Source organism: Sinocyclocheilus rhinocerous, unplaced genomic scaffold, assembly GCF_001515625.1.
Source record: "Sinocyclocheilus rhinocerous isolate Xijiao unplaced genomic scaffold, SAMN03320098_v1.1 scaffold938, whole genome shotgun sequence".
In the NCBI taxonomy this organism is placed as follows: domain Eukaryota; kingdom Metazoa; phylum Chordata; class Actinopteri; order Cypriniformes; family Cyprinidae; genus Sinocyclocheilus; species Sinocyclocheilus rhinocerous.
Window position 1 is genome coordinate 248289 of NW_015665007.1, and position 23870 is coordinate 272158.

The window sequence follows — 23870 nt, forward strand, 5'->3', positions numbered from 1 at the left end:
GAGAAAAATCCTTCCTGGTGAAATGGGAGACAACCCCCACACAGGTGATCTAAAACTGTGATAGCATATGTCTCAGTGTAATGAAAATTTGGGACAGCACAGTGCGAAAGACTATAAATGATCCAATACATCAAGGGCAAGGCCTAGTTTGTACTATCAGTACCATTGTTCATGTTTTGAGATGTAACGCACACACACACACACACACACATATATATAATATTTGCAGTAACTGTATTGTATGTAATCTGGATTACGTAATCAGATTCCAAAAATTACTTTTAGATTACCTTTGAATAGATTACTTTTAGATTACTTTTAAATACTTGTGTTTAGATTGTATTACATTTTAAAATGCTCACAATCAGACTACAGTTACTTTTTATTGATTACATTATTATATATTGTTTACAAAATGACTATACATTTTTCATAATTTATCCTTTTTCTATCTTTTAAAACTTCTTGCCCCTGCAGATCCTTCTCATGTTGTTGATTGCAAAGAATGGAATATATTTTTAAAAAGTAATCTAAAAGTAATCAAACGACGGTGAGATTATATTACCTAAAATGTGTACTGTAATGGATTACTTTACTAACTACAGTTTTTGCCATGTCATTGTATTCAGTAATGAAATGGAATTGAATATTTATTTATTTATTTGTGTACATTATTATAGATTATTATGAATGAGTTTGTGGTTTTAAGCAACAGAAAAGCTTCCCCTCACACGCCTTTAACAGAATCCTTGAGAATCTAGTGAATTATTCATGTGCATCAGTTCATAACACCCATATTTATTCAGGAGACAAATAGCCTTATGAAATATGAAAAATAAGAAGGCAGCTGATGTGGATATTGTGACCTATGCATGAATGCTTGCAAGTAGGGTTTGTCGAATTACACACTCTGCTTCATGATTTGGTGAAAAGAAAGCTTAATTTAGTCAAAGATCATTCCCCAAACTCTTAAAGGCTTTGCATACTTCTGCATTATGGATCTGTAGATAAGTGTCAGTAATGGCTTCGCAGATGAACCACATGGTAGGAATGCACTGAGAGAAAAACCCAGTAAAAAGCTTCCTGTCAAACAGGACATAAACCTGCAGGAGGTGCTCATGAACTTCAGCATGTAGCTGTTAATCACAATTATGGAACCTTTAGAGAAGGTCATATCTCTGTATCACCCTGGTTTATTTATGATACATCCTCATAGCTGATGCTTACAGTAATGGATAACTAAATATTCTTGACCAATTATTTCATTCTGAACATGCTACCCGCTGCTATCTACTAACTTTGTTAGGACATAAAGTCAACCAGTCAACAGGAAGTTAACTGAGGTTAGAAGATCATTTTGCTGTATTTTAAGAGGTTTAGGAAGAAATGGAGTACATCGTATCCTGGCATCGTTTCACTTGAATCCAATTTTATTTACTTGTAGAGCCAGTTTTAGTCACTACTTCAGATGGCGGATATGGATTAAAAACATAATTCGTCAGATTTGAGCGTGTTTTTGAGTTTTACGGCTTCTGCCTGGTACAAACTGTTCCTGCCAACAGACTGACTTAAAGCCAGGAGATTTACCCTTTTGCAATCAAAGTAAAATGTAAGGAGACTAGTTTTCCAGACCATCTTAGGTTTTTCTGATCTTCTGATCTTTAAGTTTGTTTATCTGGATGTAATTGAATGATGTTGATGGTGTGAATGTTACTAATTAACTAGACTGTTCTTCATCTTCTAAATGTGAGTGGTGTCATCAGGATTTTAAAGATTGCTTCTGTATACTGTCCCAATTTTAAAAAGCCCATTCACATATTATTATGATAATTTGGTGCTGAGATATGGCAGGTGCCTCCAGGGGCTTCAGGGGCATCAGAGATGCTGAAAATGCTGAAATGTTGGGCAGAAGAAGAATAAGTATTGCTTGTAAGTATTAGTTATGTAGTCCTTGTTGGTGGCAGTTGCAAAATGAGGTGTCTGCACCATCTTGTGGTGATCATGAGAAATGATCGCTCGGATGAAAATGGCACGTTTAAATTCATTATTTGGTTTTCTGTGCTGTTTAATTTTCAGCCAGTGTAAGTTTTTGGGCTTGTTATGTATTGGAATATTTAAACCAAATATCACTGCTGTAGACGTTGGAATAGACTGTATTATGTCTACTGCTTATATTGTTGTTAGTTTGCATGCTTTCCAGAAGGTGGTGCTGCAGCACAAGGTGAAATTTCGTGCACAACCCGACAGACACAACTTTTGAGCAGACTGCCAGATTTCGCAGATTCCCAGCTTTGCCATAAAGACTGTCAATATTGCTACTGTTATAAAATGACGGAACAGTTTATTCCCTTTCTTTTAAATCTTTACGGCACAGACAGTCAGTCTCCAGTAATGGACGGTTGCTGTTCTGCACCATCTGGTTCTTAAAAGCGTATTCCTCATTTTGATGACCATTCAAAATGACACTTATATTCTAATGCTCTATACTGGAGTAATAAATGAATCAAAAACAAGAACAAAACTACAAAAAACGGAGCTTATTATGAAGACTCTCTCTGGCTGGGATATTTACCACTGAAGTAATGGCTTTTATAACAATCAACCACTATACATAATGAATCGTTGAATTAGATTTGTCATTAGAATTCATTAGATCTGTGATTGTTATAATAGTCTTCACTTTAATGTTACTATGTGCGTAATAATTAAGAACAGATGTCTTGCCTTTAAAATATTAGGTGGAACACTCAACACACCTCTGCTGTGTTGCACACAAAATATCACACATACTGTAGCAGGCTTATTATCTGACTTTTGCTGCTTTCATCAGAGATACCATTTATAATATCACTGAATATCGGATCATTCACTCTTTTTGCACCCAGCTGTGAGAGCATTAGCTCACTTTGTGCCTCCTGACTGAATCATCTTACTCTGATCTTGGTGATGACGTCACTGTTGCTACAGAAACAAGTTCTCATTGGTATGTGTAAATGATACATTAAAGTGAAATGCTAAACTGCCTTCTCATTCATGCAGCTGTATGAATCACTGATCACTGACCTTTAGAATGAGGATGTGAAACACTGTTTGAGACACTGATCAAACCGACCTTTACATCTGAGCCTTGAATTATTGGCTTTATATGAATGGATTGTTTTATTTAGCCTATTTCAGCCTAATTCATTTATTTAGCCTAATTTCTACACTATTTAGGCTAAGTATTTTGTATTTCATTAGAAAATGCATCTATTTACAAGCTACATCATATTTTTTTTCAGTTATATCTAGTGAGTTTTATATTGTGAATAAGTGAAATTGAATATGTTTATCTGTATTAGGACCTCAAAGAAGAAAGAAAATATACACTATAGTTCAAAAGTTTGGGGACAGTTAGATGCTTTTATTCAGCAAGGATGCATTAAATTGATCAAAAGTAAAGACATTTATAATGTTACAAATGATTTCTGTCGTCAAATAAATGCTGTTTTTTTTTATTCATCAAAGAAACCTGAAAAAAAAGTATCAGTTTCCACAAAAATAGTAAGCAAACTGTTTTCAACATTGACAATAATAAGAAATGTTGCTTGAGAAGCAAAACAGCATATTAGAATGATTTCTGAAGGATCATGAGACACTGAAGACTGGAGTAATGGCTGCTGAAAATTCAGCTTTCCATCACAGGAATAAATTACATTTTAAAATATATTAAAATAGAAAAGTATACAATATTCCTGTTTTTGCTGTATTTTTGATCAAATAAATGCAGCCTTGGTGAACAACCCCAAACTTTTGAACAGAGGTGTATTTTCATATAATAAGTCTACCTCTGCTGTTTTTGTAGGTGGCAAGCCTTCAGGACTTCTTTGGTGAAGATGATATATTTCTTGCCTGTGGCCCAGAGAAGTTCCGCTACCAGGATGACTTCCTGTTGGATGAGAGTGGTAAGATAATGGATAATGTGTCCATCCCTTTTTAAAGCATGACTGTTTTCCTAAGACCAACAACAACTGTGCCACTGACCTTAGTTACATGAATAATTTGATTTATAAATTTAAATAAGGTTTTTTGGCAAATAAACATCCTGTCCAATATTGTATTATTTGAGAATTCAAGTTTTAACTTCAGATAATAAGCTCTTCCGCTGGTGTTTGTTTTAATTAATTAGCTGTAGCATTTGTTTACTGCTGTCAGTATCAGTGTTGTCATTTGCATATATTTTAAAGCTTTACTGACATTAACAGCAAATGTGTTTTCCATTTTCAAAATGCTGCTTTTTGTAAACAAAATAACATATTAAGTTAAAAAACATTTTTATTTATCAGTATCATAATTTACTGACATTTGTAACTATTATTATGACATTAGTTGTTTATTATCCAGGTTTATTAAATTAATTAATTGCCATTGACATTTACAGTGCAGAATCATGCACCAGACTTTGAGCTATTTTAAAATCCTATTGATAGACATATTGATTCTGTGCATTTGTTCCGAGAGCAAACCAGCCTGTCAGATCTCCTCTGATCAGACCTCCGGCATGTCAGGCTGACATGTTTGGGTCAGAATGAGGTTGCGGTAGATTGATCGGCGGTGACATCAGGTCGTCCACACAGATTAGACGTTCTTTGGTGTGTTTTACAGAGACAGGAGGCTCATAGTGTAGAGCTGGAACCGAAGAAGGTTTGCCGAGGCCTCTGCAGTAAAACCAGACTGAATTCAGATGTGTTTATCTTTTGCTGCTTTCTCAGAGTGCAGGGTGGTGAAATCGCAGTCCTATGGCCGTATTTCTTCCATGCAGGGCCGCTGCTCTCCCCGCAGCGGTGGACCTTCAAGAAGGAGCAAGTCCCCTGGTTCCAGCAGCTCAGGTATGGGTCTTCTATATACTTAGTGCAACTTATAACATCCAAGTGAAAGATATAACACCAACATGTCAGAAAAAATGTTAAAAATTAAAAACCAGAATCACTGAGTTGGAAAAAGGATCACCCCCCTCCTAAAAATGACTTGAAAACTCAATCAAACCTTCTCAATGGCACACAATCAACTACTGTATGGGTGGCAAGGCACTGTCAAAAGATCTCCGGGATAAAGTTGTGGACAGGCACAAGTCAGGAGATGGAAACAAAACAATTTTTCAAAGGCTTTATCAATGCCTAGAAGCACAGTGAAGTCTATTATTAAGAAGTGGAAGGTATTTGGTACAACACAGACCCTCCCTGGATCAGGAAGTCACTCCAAACTGGATGAAGGAGCCAGAAGGAAACTGGTCAGAGAGGCGACCAAGAGGCCTACAGCAACTCTGAAGCAGTTGCAGGAATTTATGAGTCCGAGAGCAAACCAGCCTGTCAGATCTCCTCTGATCAGACCTCCGGCATGTCAGGCTGACATGTTTGGGTCAGAATGAGGTTGCGGTAGATTGATCGGTGGTGACATCAGGTCGTCCACACAGATTAGACGTTCTTCGGTGTGTTTTACAGAGACAGGAGGCTCATAGTGTAGAGCTGGAACCGAAGAAGGTTTGCTGAGGCCTCTGCAGTAAAACCAGACTGAATTCAGATGTGTTTATCTTTTGCTGCTTTCTCAGAGTGCAGGGTGGTGAAATCGCAGTCCTATGGCCGTATTTCTTCCATGCAGGGCCGCTGCTCTCCCCGCAGCGGTGGACCTTCAAGAAGGAGCAAGTCCCCTGGTTCCAGCAGCTCAGGTATGGGTCTTCTATATACTTAGTGCAACTTATAACATCCAAGTGAAAGATATAACACCAACATGTCAGAAAAAATGTTAAAAATTAAAAACCAGAATCACTGAGTTGGAAAAAGGATCACCCCCCTCCTAAAAATGACTTGAAAACTCAATCAAACCTTCTCAATGGCACACAATCAACTACTGTATGGGTGGCAAGGCACTGTCAAAAGATCTCCGTCACAAATTCTCCACAAGTGTGGCTTGTATGGGAGGGTTGCAAGGAAAAAGCCACTCCTCAAGAAAGGTCACATGCAGCCACGACTGAGCTTTGCCAAAACTCACCTTGAATATTCTGAGGCAGATGAGACTAAAATTGAATTATTTGGCCTCAACACCAAACGATATGTCTGGAGGAAATCCAATACAGCTCACCATCAAAATAACAGCATTCCTACAGTAAAGCTTGGATGTGGTAATATCCTGTTATAGGGGTGTTTCTCTGCAGCAGGGACTGGAGCACTTGTCAGGAAGGCAAAATACCGTCAAATTATTGAGTAAAATCTGCTGCCCTCTGCAACAAGTTCAACAAAATACTGACACAAGGGGTGATCCTTTTTCCATCTTTATTATTTTCTGACATGTTGGTGTTATATCTTTCACTTGGATGTTATAAGTTGCACTGAGTAAATACAGCTGGATAAAACAAAAACTGTGTCCGTCTTCATTTCAGGTTGCAAAGCAACAAAAAGTGATTATTTTAAGGGGGGGGATTCTTTTCTATACCCACTGAAGTAGGCTGACACTCATGTGCAGGAGTGACTCGTGAAATTTAAACTGGGTACTTGTCAGTTGATTCATTGCAGTCTCAGAATTCAAAGTTGTAAATTTCAAACTTGGATGAGTGTGGAGTGTTGTAGTTTGTAGCCTTAATTATCTTCAGATATCTTTGATTCTCAGTAGATGTGTTTGAGGAGTAATGTCCTAAATTAGGGAACTAATTCAGCCGACACTTGTCATGTACTCTCAGTCTCTCCATCTGTAATGAGCTCTTGCGTCAGTTAGCAGATTCATTTAATGGGGTGTTTCAGTGTTCAAGTCACCGTGATGCTTGTGTTTGGTGTTGATGTAATCTGATTGGCTGCTTAGCTGGAGTTCTGGTAATGGCAACCAACTTTTATATCAGTGAATGATTAGATAGATGGATTAGATAATGGATGATTAGATTACTGAAGCATTTTTAGCTCACCCAGCACTCAAGCAGATGCTAAAACCACCAGAATGCTAAAACAGCCAGAATATTTAGATTCTATTCTGTTCTATTCTATTGTTTTGTTCCAACCTATTCTATTCTGTTCTGTTCTATTCTATTCTTATTACAATTCAGTTATGTACGACTGTTCTGTTCTATTCTATTCTTTTTTCAATCCAGTTATGTACAACTGTTCTATTCTATTCTATTCTATTCTATTCTATTCTTATTGTGATCCATTCTGTTGTTTTTTTCTTGTTCATTCTATTCTATTCTGTTTATGATCTTCTCTTCTATTTTGCTCCACCCTATTCTATTCTATTCTATTCTATTCTATTCTTCTCATAGAAGTATGATGTTTAGCTAGTTTATCTGGCCATTGACTAGCTGATCTTGCACTCTGCCTGGCTGAATGTGCCCAGAATATTTTAAAAACTAACTGGTCTGGTCATGCTGTGGGACCATCTTAGACCACCTTAGATTGGTTTAAGCTGTTTTTTGTTTCACCAGGTTTCTGGATGCTTTTCTCTGTTTATGACACATTGGGACCATTTTGCAGTATTACTCTACACATGCGATGTTAGCACATTTCTGACAGCGGTGTAGTTGCAGTGTATTTGTGACACTCTACATGCAGTTCTCAGATAGCCTATTTTGATGCTGTGGTTCATCTGTACACTAGTGTGTGTTTTCTGTTTAACAGAGGCCTCTCAAACAGAATTATTTGTAGCTATTCCTAACTGAAAGAAAAATGCACCAAATGTTGTCCTGAACATCCAGTTGATCTAGGTTTCATTATTTTTCCCGGAATAGATCATGAATCATCACTTCCTGATGTTGATGTTCCAGGCAAACACCAGTCATTCATCCGGGCAAGCTTTTATCACTCAGTAAGCTATATAGAGACATGTCAAAAGCAACAACAAAATCAAAACAATTATTGTGCTTTAGCTTAGGCCTGTTCTTCAAATTTTGTATTCCAGCCAGGTACAAAATGAGTCCTCAGAACCGGCTCGCTGCGCGTCCTGTTTTGTAATGAGCCGGTACTGAGTATCAACCTCATTCTTTGAAAAGGGTTGACATAGTCCAGAAACAAAATAGGTGCCCATAAACTAGGTGATTGGGCTAAATTGTTTACGAGGGATATCGCTAATGTTGTTTTGGGAGAACAGACTTGTTTGGCTACCAGATAGGCGAGAGTGTGAATGATATGGAAAGAGGTACCTGATAACAAATATAATGCTTCCAACCTCTGGCAGAATGTCTCACAGGACAGAGATCTGCCATGCAGTCTTGGACAAACAAATCTAGAGTAATTGTTTTTTATTGTTCTGAAAGCTCATTCAAACAGCGCTAGTGTTATTTTTGGGTCATTGATATATATAATATATATATATAATTTGCTGGTGCCTTTTGCAGATTTTTCAAGACAGTAGAGTCAAGGATATAATAGTGGACTAAGTAAAAATAATGAAATATGGATATTAAACTGCTGGATAGTGGCTCCCACACTGTAAACATCAGGGACTGAAGTTTGACGTAAGATGATATTAGTCATCATTTCCCTCTGGGTTTCAGGTCAGCCAACTGTCTTAATCATAATTGAATGGGATGAATTTTATTACTTATATTGCTTTATATTTTTTAATATAAATATATATTAATATAATATATTGTTATGATATATAATATAATATATATAATTATGTAATTAATTTTTAATGTAATTATATATATTTTAAACAGTATCATATATCGTGTGATGCAGTTTAAGATTTAGCTTTTCTTTTTAAGTGACTCATTTGAGGTCAGTGTCTGTCCTGAGTCTGTTTTTATCTACAGATTTATATCCCGAACCAGAACAACATTGCTGGATGTACATTGGTTGCTTGTGTGATTTGTTCTTTGTGCAAGTCACCCGTCTGCAAGATCTGTTGACTAGACAGCCTTTACTATTCAGGTGATAACCATCACTTATTTAGTTGTTTAGTTAAGGCTGTTGATTTATTTTGCTGATTATATTTTATTTAACATATTTTTATTGTGGCTTATTTAAAACCAACCTGAAATTTAATTTACCACCCATTTTACTTGATTTTACTTATTTTGAGTGAAACATGTATATCATAACACATTTATAGCATTAAGAAGACATATCAAAGACATACACTCTCAGAAAAAAAGGTACAAAAGCTGTCACTGGGGTGGTACCTTTTCAAAAGGCACACCTTTGTACCTAAACAGTCCATATTGGTACCTTAAAGATAAATATAAGTACCTAAAGTGTACATATTAGTACAAAAAGTATTAGTATTGGTACAAAAGTGTACCTTTTGAAATGGTACCGCCCCAGTGACAGCTTTTGTACCTTTTTTACTCAGAGAGTATGATTTATGTCAATTTATGGTTTTTCACTGTAAATTAAAGTTGGCTTGTTCTTATGAACAGTACATTTAACAGTTAACATTTCCTATACATGAACTGTCCCATCAATTACAGTTTTTCGCCTTATAGATTAAGGAAACTTACTGTTTAACTAATTAACATGGTTTTACTGTAGCATTTTTACAGTCTTTTACATTACAATTACGGCCATTTTTATAGTGTATAAACTATAAAATCCCTCTAATCATCAACATCCATCCCTCAAAAACTATATGTAAATACATCAAGTGTGATCCAGTTTGAAAGTAAAGTTCTCACTGCTGTTCCCTGTCACTATCATCCTCTGACTAATGTTTTTCCCAAGTTTGCCGTTCGGTAATTACACACATGAATGACGGCTGATCTGATAGTCTTTAAAATCTGTTTTCCATCCCAAAAATAACACGATGATGCATTCTCACTCTCTCCACATGCTGAATTATGTCAGGCTGTGATAGTGTATACAGATGGCGAGGGAGCACGGTATTCAGATCACAGTGACACACAAACACAGAGTAACATTGATATCTGAGACTGAGATTTCTTTGTTACTTAATGTGCTTTGAATGTAATCATATTAGTGGCCGAATCTCTGAATCATTGTGTAATCTGAGCTTCAAACAGCATTATTTGTATTCACACAGTGCTTGAGATACTTCAGAAATCCACTCACAACACCACGTCATCCGCTCGGCTGCACTTACGCCATTCAGAAGCATCTTCACAGTGTTTTGCTGTGAGATCTCTTTGGAGATCTTTATAGTCACCCACACATGATATGGCATGTTTATGAGCTAAACCCCTCCCTCTGTGGCTGTTTATGATGTAAGGTGTGCGCAGAAGGCTGCCTATGATCAGCCAGCAGACACACACTACATACATCCTCTCCTCCTCTCCCACTCTCATTCATACTCTCGCTGCCTAACAGTCACTATGAGCGCAGGAGGAATCGCAGTTTGCTCTGGCAGCCTGCTGCACTCTTTAGCAGTTAGGACAAACGGGTTTAGAATTAGAACCTTTTTTGGCATTATTTCTGTGACAATTAAGCAAATGCAACCAAACAATGATCATAAAAATGACTTTCATTTTCTTCAAGCAAATTGATTTTGGGGTGAAATATGTCATTCTTGATCAGATGTATGAGATTTAACAAACTGTCTTGATTCACATTCAAACAGTAACTAGATCTGAATCCTGTTTTTCTGTATTTCAGCTAACGGAACAGCAGGTAGTCAGCTCTCGACCCCACGGTCAGGCAAATCTCCCAGTCCATCTCCCACCAGTCCAGCCAGTCTGAGAAGACGAAGGGTGAGATTTAAAATACCATTTACATGATGTAACTCAAGTGGAACTGACTTATTTACATTTTCAATATCTTTCACTGCATCAAGCAAAACCATCAAGCAATTTCACCTTTCCGATTGACCCTAATTGTATTCCAGGTGCTTTAATTTGCCAATATAGTGCACTCTTTAGCAGTTAGGACAAACGGGTTTGTGCTGCAAACTCGTAAAGGTGAGATATTTCAAATTTTATTTTGTTTTTCTTGAGGCGCTGTAGAGAAATTAAATAATTTCGTTTTGAACTGCATTGCATTTGAATGAAGGGTTAATATCTATTCATTGCAGATTTTTCATGGCTGTGATACTAGTGTTCATCCTATTTCTAAGCGTTGTGTTTATGCTTCTCATACTGAAGGATCTATTTGTAGTGAAAGTGCTGTAGTGATCAATGCTTGATATAATAATGCCTCATATGGCACATATAATATTGAGCATCTTTGTGTAAGTTTTAGTCTGCTGTAGCCTGTACTTACCTCTACTTATGCTGTGTATATATTGTCATAATTTATTTTAATTAAGTATATATTTTATCTAATTTAATTAGAATTATAATGAACATAAAAATGTTCAGGACAGAATATATATATATATCTGAATCCTGTTTTTCTGTATTTCAGCTAACGGAACAGCAGGTAGTCAGCTCTCGACCCCACGGTCAGGCAAATCTCCCAGTCCATCTCCCACCAGTCCAGCCAGTCTGAGAAGACGAAGGGTGAGATTTAAAATACCATTTACATGATGTAACTCAAGTGGAACTGACTTATTTACATTTTCAATATCTTTCACTGCATCAAGCAAAACCATCAAGCAATTTCACCTTTCCGATTGACCCTAATTGTATTCCAGGTGCTTTAATTTGCCAATATAGTGCTGAATCACACTGAATTGCAGTTGAGCACATCCATACTAAATAATTCCACGTTCACCCAAAATGTTTCCTAGCAACAACAGACAAGCTTCTTGACCTGGCTGTGTGCCTGCTCCATTTCCACTCTCGGTGATAGACCTAAATCATATGGTTTGACAACATTACCCTGTTTGTCTGCTCTGCTAACTTACGGTGTTAAAATAGATCTATTTGCTTGTGTTCTGCATTCTGTTAAAATTTCATTTAGCTGTATATTCTTTAAAAGCTAGTTGGATTTTCACAACAGTGTTAACACGGTGGGCTCATCCTGAATTACTTTTTTTTTTTTTATTATTACTGGCATAATGGCTGCTAAAAATGCAGCTTTGCCATACAGGAATAAATTAAATTTTTTAATCTATTCAGATAGAAAATAGTTATTTTAAATTGTAATAATATGTCACAATATTATTGTTTTGATCTATTTGATCAAATAATTACAGCGACTTCTTTCACAATTATTACAAATTCTTACTGACCCCAAACTTTCGAACAGTAGTGTCTATATACAAGAATCTATACATATGCCAAAAGGTTCTTTGGAATACCTTTAAATATTATTGCCTGCTGAAAATGAAAATTCTCTGAAATGGAGATGTAGTACCTGAAGACAAACATGCAACATTGTTTCAACTAAACAGACATTTGAATATAATATTCAGTGCAGCTAATATTGTCTGTCTGAAAATTGATTCATTCTTGACTGATGGTGTGTTTAAATAAAAATGTGATGGTGTCAGTGGATTAAACATCGCTGAATTTCACCTCGCCTGCCCCGCTCCAGTCTTGAATATTCTTAGCACACCCAAGCTGTTTCCATAGAAACTGACCTTTTATTTCCCTCTGCAATACCTATCCTCAGTTTAAAGGGATAGTCCATCCAAAAATGAAAATTCTGTCATTTACTCACCCTCAAACCTGTATGAGTTTCTTTCTTCTGTGAAACACAAAAGAAGAAGATTTTGAAGGATGTTAGAAATGAAAAACTTTAGATTTCTTTCGACTTCCATTGTATGGACAGAAAATACAATGGAAATCAATGGGAACCGAAACTGTTTAGTTATCGACATTATTCAGAATATCTCATTTCATGGTCACCAGAAGAAAGAAATGTATACAGGTTTGGAGCGACAAGAGAGTGAGTAAATTATTGGATGTACTGTCCCTTTAAGATCCCTTTGGGTCTATTTAATACAGAATATCAATATTTATGTTTTATATAGTAACTAACAGATAATAAAAGACAAAACGAGTTCAGTCTCTTTACTAACCAAAAGAAAAAAGTTGTAAAGTGGCCCTTCAATCTCCCTGACAGGGCTCTCAGCACAGTGGCTCCTCCCTCTCTCTGGCCTCCACCAAGGTGTGCAGCTCCATGGATGAGGGCGATGGGCCAGGCAGTGAAGGTGAGGAACCCTGGGAAACTCTGACGAAGGTTTATCATTATTGTTTTATCATCTTCATCTGAATGTTACATCCCAAATCTTTTTCCTTCTAGCTGAGCTGATGGAGGATTGTCCTCAGGTTCCTGCTTCCATAGCCGAAAGGTACAAGGTGGGGCGAATGATTGGCGATGGGAACTTTGCTGTGGTCCGAGAGTGTGTGGAGAGATCCACAGGCCGAGAGTACGCTCTGAAGATCATTAACAAGAGCAAATGCAGAGGGAAGGTGAGACGACTTCAATATACAGTATTTCTAAAAAATACTATTCAGTGAACACAATGCACAATTTTTGATATCACACAAAATAATGATGCAGGATCATCCGCGTTACATTGCACGGCTTGTCTGTGGTTCACAGGAACACATGATCCAGAATGAGGTGTCCATTCTTCGGAGAGTGAAGCATCCTAATATTGTTCTGCTGATTGAAGAAATGGACACATACAGTGAACTTTACCTGGTCATGGAGCTGGTCAAGGTGAAACATCTGACATTTACGTATATAAATATGTTGCAATATGAATTAAGTTGTTGGAGCTCAATAGGTTTTTTTTTACATATATAATTTATTTTATTCAGCAAGAATGCATTAAATTGATCAAAAGTGATAGTAAAGACAATTGTGTTTGTGTAATGTTGCAAAAGATTTCTATTTCATGTAAATTTCAAACTTTGCAAGTTCAAATTTCTATTTATCAAACAATCCTTTACAGAATAAATTACATTTTAAAATATTCAAATAGACATGTATTGTTTTCAATTATAGTAATCTTTCATAATATTACTGTATAATGTACTTTACTATATTTTTGATCAAATAAATGTAGCCTTGGTGAGCTTCTTTCGAAAACATTAACAAATATCTTACAAACACCAAATGGTAGTGAATATGTTTTTCTTTTATTAGACTTCATACTGTGTAGACACTATAGAAACATAATAAGAAACAGACAACTTTTCAGTAAAGTTTTTTAGATTGCATTAAACTCGACTGCTCAGATATTGCCCCTGAATGAGCGATGAAATTGTGTGTGCATGAACAGGGTGGTGACCTCTTTGATGCCATCACCTCCTCCAACAAATACACAGAGCGGGACGCCAGCGGAATGCTGTATAACCTGGCCAGCGCTATCAAATATCTGCACAGCCTTAACATTGTTCACCGTGACATCAAACCTGAGAATCTTCTGGTGTGTTTTTGAGTATTACAGAGGGAATATTGTCACTAAAAATCACAGTGGTACTTTCACAATTGCAGCTTGGAATGACACATCTAAGAGAGGCAAATGCAGTATGTTTTTCTGGAGTGCAGAAACCTTAAATAATCCTTCTTACACAAGCTTTAGAACAGCGATAACTTAACTCAATACTGGGCCTGGTTTACCCATCTTACAACTTTAGACACAACACTGTGTTCAAAGTAGTGTTTCTCTAATGACAGCATAAAGAACTAAACAGCACTGACAAAGGCTATTGTGCCTGACTCACATATTAATATCCTGTGAGTTGTGTAAATTTGCAGCAGATAAGATTAATGCATGCTGTAAATTGACTCTGCAAAGATTACGATTTTTAAAAATTTTTTTTTACCAATTTACCAGTGAGATAAAGCTGAACTTGGCAACAGTTGTGGACGGTCCGCTTTACACTATATGTGGCACCCCGACCTATGTAGCTCCAGAGATTGTCGCAGAGACGGGGTAAGTCATGTCTTCATTAGCATGGCAATGTTATTATAACAGAGCATAACCAAAGCTTTTAAAGATCAGGGGCTGTATTCACTGGTCTGAAACTTAAAGAGTGCTATCATGTTGTGTTTTTCTCTTCATGTTATAGGTATGGATTGAAAGTTGATATCTGGGCGGCCGGAGTCATAACATACATATTGCTTTGTGGCTTCCCTCCTTTCCGTGGGTAAGCACAGCATTGTTGTAAGTTAAGCATGTAACTTTTATTATGGGGGTCAATACGAGTTCAATTTAGATAACTTTACAGCTCATATTATACATGTATCGCTCCCTCTAGTGGCCGTATTCTGTAATTCTGTTTTGACCTGCACATCTGCAGAGGATGGAAGTCGTACCTTCACTCCTAAATGTAATAGCACAATAAATATTCATGAATATTCAAAAACATTTTGCATATCTGTTCTTTTAGGAGCACAGATGATCAGGAGGCTCTTTTTGACCAGATTATGATGGGACAGCTGGATTTCCCTCTTCCATACTGGGACAATGTATCTGACTCTGCAAAGGTCGGTATACTAAAACAAAGTTTGAAAGTTCCGGAAAGGAAAATAAACCTCATTCTCTTTCTTTTTTACTTCCTTTCTCTACAGGCACTTATTACCTGCATGCTACAGGTGGAGGTCGAACAGAGATACACAGCTCTCCAGGTGTTAGACCATCCCTGGGTCAATGTAAGACTTTATCAGTTTTTTTTAAGTGTATGTGCTATTCTCAGACTACTAGTAGGAAACTGATATGTGGAGGTACTGTTTCTGCTCTTTCTCAGGATGACAGGATGTGTGAGAATCAGCACCAGTTGTCTGTGGCCGGCAAGATTAAGAAACATTTCAACATGGGCCCCAAACCCAACAACACCACAGCAGGAGTCACTGTCATAGCAGTAAGAGTCGCCTATTTAGCTCTTATGTTTAAATGTGTATATATATTTTTGTCAATTAATATTACCCACATTAATTAAAGCCCAATATACTAAAATAAAATATTGGTGCACTAAGGATCACTTCATAAGCAGCCATAACTTTAAGGTGTCCAGTTTTAATTTTGCTACTTTATTCCAAAAAGAGTGATATCATATCTAATACTATTTCATGATGGATTGTACCTGGCATCAAAGCATGTGAATGACTGCACTGTTTTTTTCCTCTTGTTCAGGCATATGTACTTTTCTCTGAGAGTGACATTTGCATTTTGAATAGTTTTGATATGAAAAAATGACATGCAATCACATTGTTTTGAGTTTGAATAGCCCTCAAGTATTTTGGAACAAACCCTTAAAAAGGTCTGCAGTTGGATCTGCTATAATAAAATCTACTTAAATATAGTTAGAGGTATTAAATTATCCTGGAGGTTGTGCTCTTATCTCATAGCTCTTCGCTGACTCATCCATCAGCTCTTCTTCTCTCATTCCTCTTCTCTCCTGGCAGATTCCATCCTACTGCTTTCTTATGGCTGTGACATCTCTTCCTCTGATTCTGTACTCTGCTTATATAATGACTGTCAGCACTGTTGTCAGGGACTGTATCCAATTAGACACTCAAGATTCCTATTTTTATATTTTCATACATGCTTTCTTTATGTAGGGCAATTACATAACATTACACACACTACATCCATATGTCAACAAAATTTAAACAAAACATTTTCTTTCAAAATATTTCTACTTTGTTTTGATATTTGTGACCCTGGAGCACAAAACCAGTCTTAAGTCGCTGGGGTATATTTGTAGCAATAGCCAAAAATACATTGTATGGGTCAAAATTATTGATTTTTCTTTTATGCCAAAAATCATTAGAATACATACATACACACATTTATACTGTACAAAAGTTTGGGGTCAATAAGATTTTTTAAAAATGTTTTTGGAAGAGGTCTCATGCTTACCAAGGCTGCAAAAATACAGTAAAAACAGTAATATTGAGAAATATTATTAAAATGTAATTAACTGCATTCTATTTTTATATATTTTAGAATGTAATTTATTCATATGATGGCAAAGCTGAATTTTCAGCATCATTACTCCAGTCTTCAGTGTCACGTGATCCTTCAGAAATCACTCTAAAATTCTGATTTGCTCAAGAAACATTTCTTATTATTATCAATGTTGAAAACAGTTGTGTTGCTTAATATTTTTGATGAAACTATGAATTTTAATGAATGTCTTACTGACCCCATATATACGTATTTATGTTTTGCTTTATTTGCACATTGCTTTGCATGATTACTGTTTCATTAGCTTCAAACATAGTTGTTTTTATTTCCCACACTGAGTGTTTCTATATGTAGAACTAGTGGACCATTATAAGCACTTGGTTTACTCCCTGCTCTTGTTTTGTAGAACTACCTCTAAATATAATGCCATTATTTAACAGCACCTCTTGGCTCAAAGCTTGTGCTGTTTTGCACGGTGAAAGTAAAAATCTGATGTATTGAGTTCCAATCATTTCTCTCTGCTCAGCCGGACGAGGGGTTTACCATCAAGCGTTCAGGGTCTTTGGACTGCTACCCGCACCCAGGGATGTATTGGATAAGGTATGCCCCACAGAGCAGCCCAAACCGACAGTGTTTCCATGGCAACGTGCTGGCAGTCTCCATAGTCCCTTTCCTTTCACACTCTGTGCCTCGAGTTATAAAGTGGGGTGATGCGTTGCTTTTTGCCATTAATGCTTCTCAGTTCGTCTCTGCGTAGCTTTTGCTTTCTGGTGGTGCTTTGCTAAATTCTGATTGTCAGTGCTTCACTTTTCCCTTTCTTTGCTCTGTGTTATTGTTTAGTGGCATTCATTCCTGAGCAGTCATTCACTGTCCCATGCTCTCGTGTTCCTCAGACCACCCCTCTTGATAAGGAGAGGCAGGTTTTCAGACGAAGACGCCACCAGGATGTGAAAGCGGCTGCTCCCCGCAGCACCCAGAGCACCTTCCCCTCCAGCCCCGCCACCGGCCCGACCCTCTCTCCAGCAGAGTTCACCTCCGAGTCAGAGGATATTTCCCCCAGCTCGGCCGAAACGGTCCGCTCACCCACATCACCGTTTTAAGCACAGGAATCAATGGAAAATGATCTAGAAAGAAAAGGTAAATCGGCTTGTGTATAGCAAAAGATGACAGTTTTTGAAAATTAATGTTTGTTACGTGGTGGAGCAGATGTGGTTAACTAGGACTGGATGGGCTGGTTTTCTCTGTTCAAATTCTGTGAGGGTAGCACACCTGAACAGGTGTAAAAATAATCTCACTCTCTTAACAGTTATTCATCCGAATTGAGAAGCCCTTGTCATTGTTTAAGAGTTTTCTCTTCATAACTACCGTTTGGTGCTATATGAGGTTTTGTTTGTAGACCATCCTACTCTTTGACGCCCTCTAGTGTTTGATAGAAAGTAATGCAGCCAAACCTCCCGCTCTGTTTCTAGTTATCACACACATGATCGTGTGTTTAATACTTATAATAAACCTGCAATGTCTTAACATATTTTCTTTCAGTGACAAAATCTTTTACGTGAGTTTTTTACCTTTTGTATGAACTTTATATATTTTAAATATTTTAGGTTTGAACATTTATTTCAAACTGATAACTTATATTTGCGTATTTCAGCCTTATTTTCTTTGAAAAACATGTTTTCTGTCTGTTGGTTAGACATTAGAATGCTCTTTCTAAAATGTGTAAAATGCCCGAATAGTTGAAGCTCTTTTTGATGTATGTGGCTGTAGAAATGCTTGTTTGAACTTAATGCAATCCAAGTGATGGGTGCTTACTTAACACGTATGACGTTCAATGATTAGAAACTTGTCAGTTCTTGCTGCTGCTATAATAATCTCTTCAGCTGTAAATTCAGTTCTGTCAACTACTATTTGTCATGAAGATCGAACAGCTACTTCCTAGAATTTGAATTCCTTCTCAGAGCAAGTGTTAATTTTCAGAACAGTATGTACGATTAGAGTTTTATTTTAAAAAGTATACACACTAAATGTCCACTACTGATTTTAAAGAGTACATTTGGACTAAAATTGTACATATTCGTCTTATTTTAGTGGAATGCAATATTTTAGACAGATTTTAGAATTTTTTTTTTTTTGTCAATTTTAATTTGAATGTATGGTGTTGTTTTTGTCACACGATGGCCAAATATGACACAACAGAATGATGCTCGTTTCCTCCATAGATATGGATTTAAAAAAAAAAATTATAGTAAAAAAAAAAAAAAAGGTAATTACGACTTTTCATCTCACATTTCTGACTTTTTTCTCGAAATTCTGAGGAAATAAAAGTTGGAATTGTAAGATATATACTCAGAATTATGGGGAAAAAGTTAGAATTGTGAGATAAATGCAGAATTGAGATATGTAAACTTGGAAATGTGGAAAACAAAATCAGAATTGTGAGATAAGCTTGGAATTGCACAATTCTTGTTTTTTTCTCAGAATTGCACATTTATATCTCAATTCTGAGTTTTATTCTGGGGGCAGCCATGGCCGAATGGCAATTCTGTAACCCGAAGGTCGTGGGTTCGAGTCTTGGTACCGGCAGGGATTGTAGGTGTTATTATTTTAATGAACTAACATAACTAAGTACGTTTTTTTAAAGCAGTTTATTCATAATAGCAGCAAAAGTGTTTTGCAATAGAACATGAACACAATAAGTACATTGTACCAAACAATAATTTTTCTGCTAGAAGTACTTAAAGATGGATGACGTTAAAGATACCCTAAAATAAAGTGGGACCCAGCATAGCAGTTATAGCTGCATTATATACACAAAACTTAGCTATTAAGTTTCTGTTGCTCGGCCATGTCTGGACTCCAAATGTCTTATCTATTTATACAGTACATTTTCATTCCTTTATGTGGTGTTTTGTGGAGTTTGCACACACTGTAAAGGACCGAGTGTGTTTGTCTTGCATGTGATCTGAGTGTGAGTGATAATCATTTTACCATCAAGACATGTTGACCCCATCTACAGTACAAGCAACTAGTTTCAGTGAAGACTGTTTGTGCTTCTCAGTATTTAACGTTGTTATACAGCTTATTGAAGCCTCCAGCATGAAAGGCTTCAGGTGACACTATGAAGGGGTGAAAAGCACAAAGGCGAAAAGAGTAGTTCTTTAAAGTATGAGCATGTATTTGCTTTTTAATTAAAAATGTATCTGCTGTGTTTGCTCGTCAAAATTAGACTAGAACCCAATCCATGATCAACAGGATGTAGATCAATTCATTATAATATAGGAAATATTCTAGCTCATATGCAAAATTCAGTGCAGAAGCATTGATAACATATTGTATATTTGTATAGATGTATATCCATCGCTTGTCTATTGTCTTTCCCATCAAATGTCATTTAGGCTTGACTTTCTTACTGGCGGAAGAGTCTTTGCTTCCAAGTAGCATTGAACAGTGGTGCATTCAGCAACAAGCCAAACCTGTGAATAAATGATTCCTCAAGCAGAAACCCGTGTTTTTATTTTTTAAGGTCAGTTTCAATTTACTGAGAATGATATTTAGTATAGGAGATTCTCATTGTTATGCATGTTTCCCTGTTTCTGTCACCATTTGATATTTTCCCCTCAAATGATAAAACGGCAAGGTGCGGTGTTTCCGTGACTGTCCAAAAAGCTTATGAGGCACATGAATGTAAAGAAGTCCTAATCAAGCAGATTAAATGACGGAAAGTATTGCTGTTCTCAAATGCACATGTAGTGTGTTTGTATGCACTGATGCAAGGGAGCAGTACTCAATGCAGTACATTTGATATTTTTTATTATAAATAAAAAGTAGGCAAATACATTTCTCTCATCACAATGATTCACTAGGACATACTGAACAGTTTTAACTAAAAAGTAACCAACTTAAGCATAGCTGCTGAATTAGCAGGCACCTTCACTTGCAATGTCAATGTTCCTGATGGAAACTATTCTCATCGAATAATCAAATCAAATTCGATTTCAATAATCACATTTGAAATCTGAGGCATTTTAACATATGACACTAAGGTAAACTCATTTTTAAGGTTTTACAAATAACCAATGCTCAGTATATCAAATCTAAATCTATTCTTGTAAATAAAATGTTAATTATGGCACCATATTTATTGTGTGGATTGGCAAAAAAAAAATTGCTTCTTACAGCAGAATATTTCACATATTTGCACAAAAACAATTAAAAATAGTTTAGATTTTTTTGATTCATAAACTCTGAGTTATAGATTTGATTTACATTATGTAAGAGAATCAAAGATGCACATACATCATACATAATGTATTGCTTACAGCGGTGATTTTACAATGTTATTTTCTGTTTACAAGTGCAATTCTGAAAGGTGCCAGTAGACAATTTAAGACAGTAAAGGAATATAACAAATAATATTTATCGCACACCCTTCATCCTAATATTCTGACCATGTGAAAACCAAAAATTGTTTTTGAGATGTACAAAGCTTGGTGTATGCAAATGAGAAAATATTCCAAATAAAAACCAGTTATAGGTGCAAATACCAGTCTAAACACCTCACCGTTTGTGTAAAGCCATGTATGACTTTAAATGATAAAACTGCACAAGAATTACAATATTTGCACAGATGCAGCATCAGCGCCAACCCTCATTTAGTGCTTGTCTTTAATGGTGCATACATCACACATCTGAAATGAAATACATCCACAACAGACAAACCATTCATCCTCACGTGAGGAGGATGAGTGAACAAACATTACAGGACGTCACATTAAACAAAAGAGCTTTTCTTTTTTCTCTCTCTTTGTAATCATATCAAAAAGCATCTGATGATGTCAAACGCATAAACAGGACAAACAGAATTCAATTGCAGAATAGTTCAGAAAGCAGCCTCACAGACACGTTTAAAAGAAGTTGTATAGCATTTGCATTCATGAGCTCAGCAGCAGAGGGAGGACTTTTACTTATTTATTGTTCAGGTAGCTTTTCTTTCCCAAGGGCCAAAAAGAAAAAAAACCTAGAGAAAGTGAAATATGCTGCAAGCCAGTAGAAAATAAACCTCATAAAAATATTGTTATTGGTTCTCTATGCAAAGTGTCACGATTACAGTTCAAATGACGGGACTACGAGTAAAAAGGCTGTTTTTGACAAGACTATTGTTGGTTCAGATGACAATTAGATAAAATAATTTGTGATGAAAAACTGGCCTCCTTCTGTGCTCTCTCCATTCATTTTGAAATTGTCATCTGTCAACTGCTCCTGTGCATTTTTTGAGACACGTGTAAGCAGCTGGATCTCAGTGTAGGTTACCACACTTAAACTGCTGTGATTTCTCCAACTAGCATTGTGTCATTTCTTGATCCATATTCCATGTTTATTTGCTACATCACCTCCCGTAATGGCACGTTACCGTTCGAGGCTGCAGCTGGCCGTCACTGGCTGATCGCTCTCAGTACCTGTTCTGATGCTCAAAGTGCCAGCGATTAAAATCAATGTTGAAAGCCACGATGCTGCCAGACGCCATGCCTGTGATCAGAGTCCTGGAAACATTGAAAACAGAGTCAGGTTTAAACCAGTTTAGGATTTGTTTGTATAGTTTGTCTCTGTGTGGTGTAAGTATAAACTTTGTATAAGGTTTATAAAGTTTGACCTCTGATCATGTGACAGGTCCATGGCTCGGATGCCGGCATCACAGCCAGGGTAGACATACAGCTGCTTGAAGTCACAGGCCTGCCAGACCTCCACCACCCCGTTATCTCCTCCAGTCACTAGATTTTGCCCATCACTGCTCAGGAGGATGGCCTGACAAAAGAGAAGGAAATACAGCTCAGGAAATTCACTGTTTTCTCAACTTTAGTAACTAGCAACCTACTCTACCATTCAAAAGTTTGGGGGCACGATGAATTTTTATTTATTTTTGATTTTTTTGAAAGAAAGTAATACATTTATTCATCAAGGACACATTAAACCAATTAATAATTACAGTAAAAAGACATGTATGATATTAGAAAAGATTTGTATTTCAAATAAATGCTGTTCTTTGGTACATTCTATTCAGCAAAAATACTGAAAAAAGTATCACAACTTCCACAAAAATATTAAGCAGCACAACTGTTTTCAACATTGATAATAAGAAGAAATAATATTTCACAATACTACTGATTTTACTGTATTTTTGATCAAATGAATGCAGCCTTGGCAAACATAAGAGACTTAAAAAAAAAATAATTACAAAATCTTACCAACCACAATGTTTTTTTAAATTTGAAATATAATAATAATAATAATAACATTATTTATGAAATATTACTGTTGTTATTAATTAATGTATTAAATAAAATTATAATTTTATATTATATTACAAAATATTATTTTTTACATTGTATTACAAAATATATTACAAAATGTATACGTGCTTCCCGATTATTACTATGCTATTATTATTATTATTAGTATAAAATATTATAATATTATATAACAATATAAAAACACATTAATATAAATAATTTAATGTTTAAAACAATTAATAAAAAATAAGAGATATATTCATATATTAAATAATAACACCAATAATAATAATAAAATTAATAGTAGTAGTAGTAGTAATAATAATAATAATCTATATCAAACTACAAGACTACTCATTTATTTTACCAATACATTATGAATTTAAATTAATATGTAAAACTTATAATGTTGAAAAGTGAAAAATGTACTAGAATTCAATTTAAGAATTCATCTTTTTACTCAACAAACAGTTTTGCAATTGCAGCCATAGAGCATTATTAGAAAACTGAGCATTGCTATAGAAATCTAATCTAACAGACCAGTATGTGTGTGACCAAGTAAAGAGTTGAGAACATACACGTGTGGAGTCGTTGATCTCCATCTGGGCCAGCAGCTTGCCGTTGATGCTGAAGTTGCAGAACTGACCCCTGTCATAGTAGATGATGCAGTGACCTTCACTGGACACTGAGATCAGGCGGGGAAGCACACAGCTGTCAGAGCCCTCCAGCGCCCTCAGAAGATCCCCAGTGATGGTGTGGACCAGACATGGCCCCTCTGACAAACAGACATGTCTGATAAGTGATGCTCTTGTGGAATCACACACTGCCTCTTCACTTCATATCCCACAATGCTCCTCT

The 23870-nt window shown here is 36.2% G+C and overlaps 1 protein-coding gene across 1 annotated transcript in view; it reads left to right on the plus strand.

The window, feature by feature from the left end:
• The window catches only part of LOC107730822 (serine/threonine-protein kinase DCLK1-like), a 29257-nt gene extending 10963 nt beyond the window's left edge, over positions 1-18294 (plus strand). Inside the window, 13 exon segments of the mRNA XM_016541760.1 lie at positions 3845-3944; positions 4752-4862; positions 10572-10666; positions 12924-13011; positions 13104-13273; positions 13407-13526; positions 14092-14288; positions 14650-14748; positions 14885-14962; positions 15206-15302; positions 15387-15467; positions 15563-15676; positions 17619-18294. Coding sequence (XP_016397246.1) covers positions 3845-3944; positions 4752-4862; positions 10572-10666; positions 12924-13011; positions 13104-13273; positions 13407-13526; positions 14092-14288; positions 14650-14748; positions 14885-14962; positions 15206-15302; positions 15387-15467; positions 15563-15676; positions 17619-17825 — 1557 coding nt within the window. The 3' untranslated portion in view covers positions 17826-18294.
• Positions 18295-23870: the final 5576 nt, after the last annotated feature.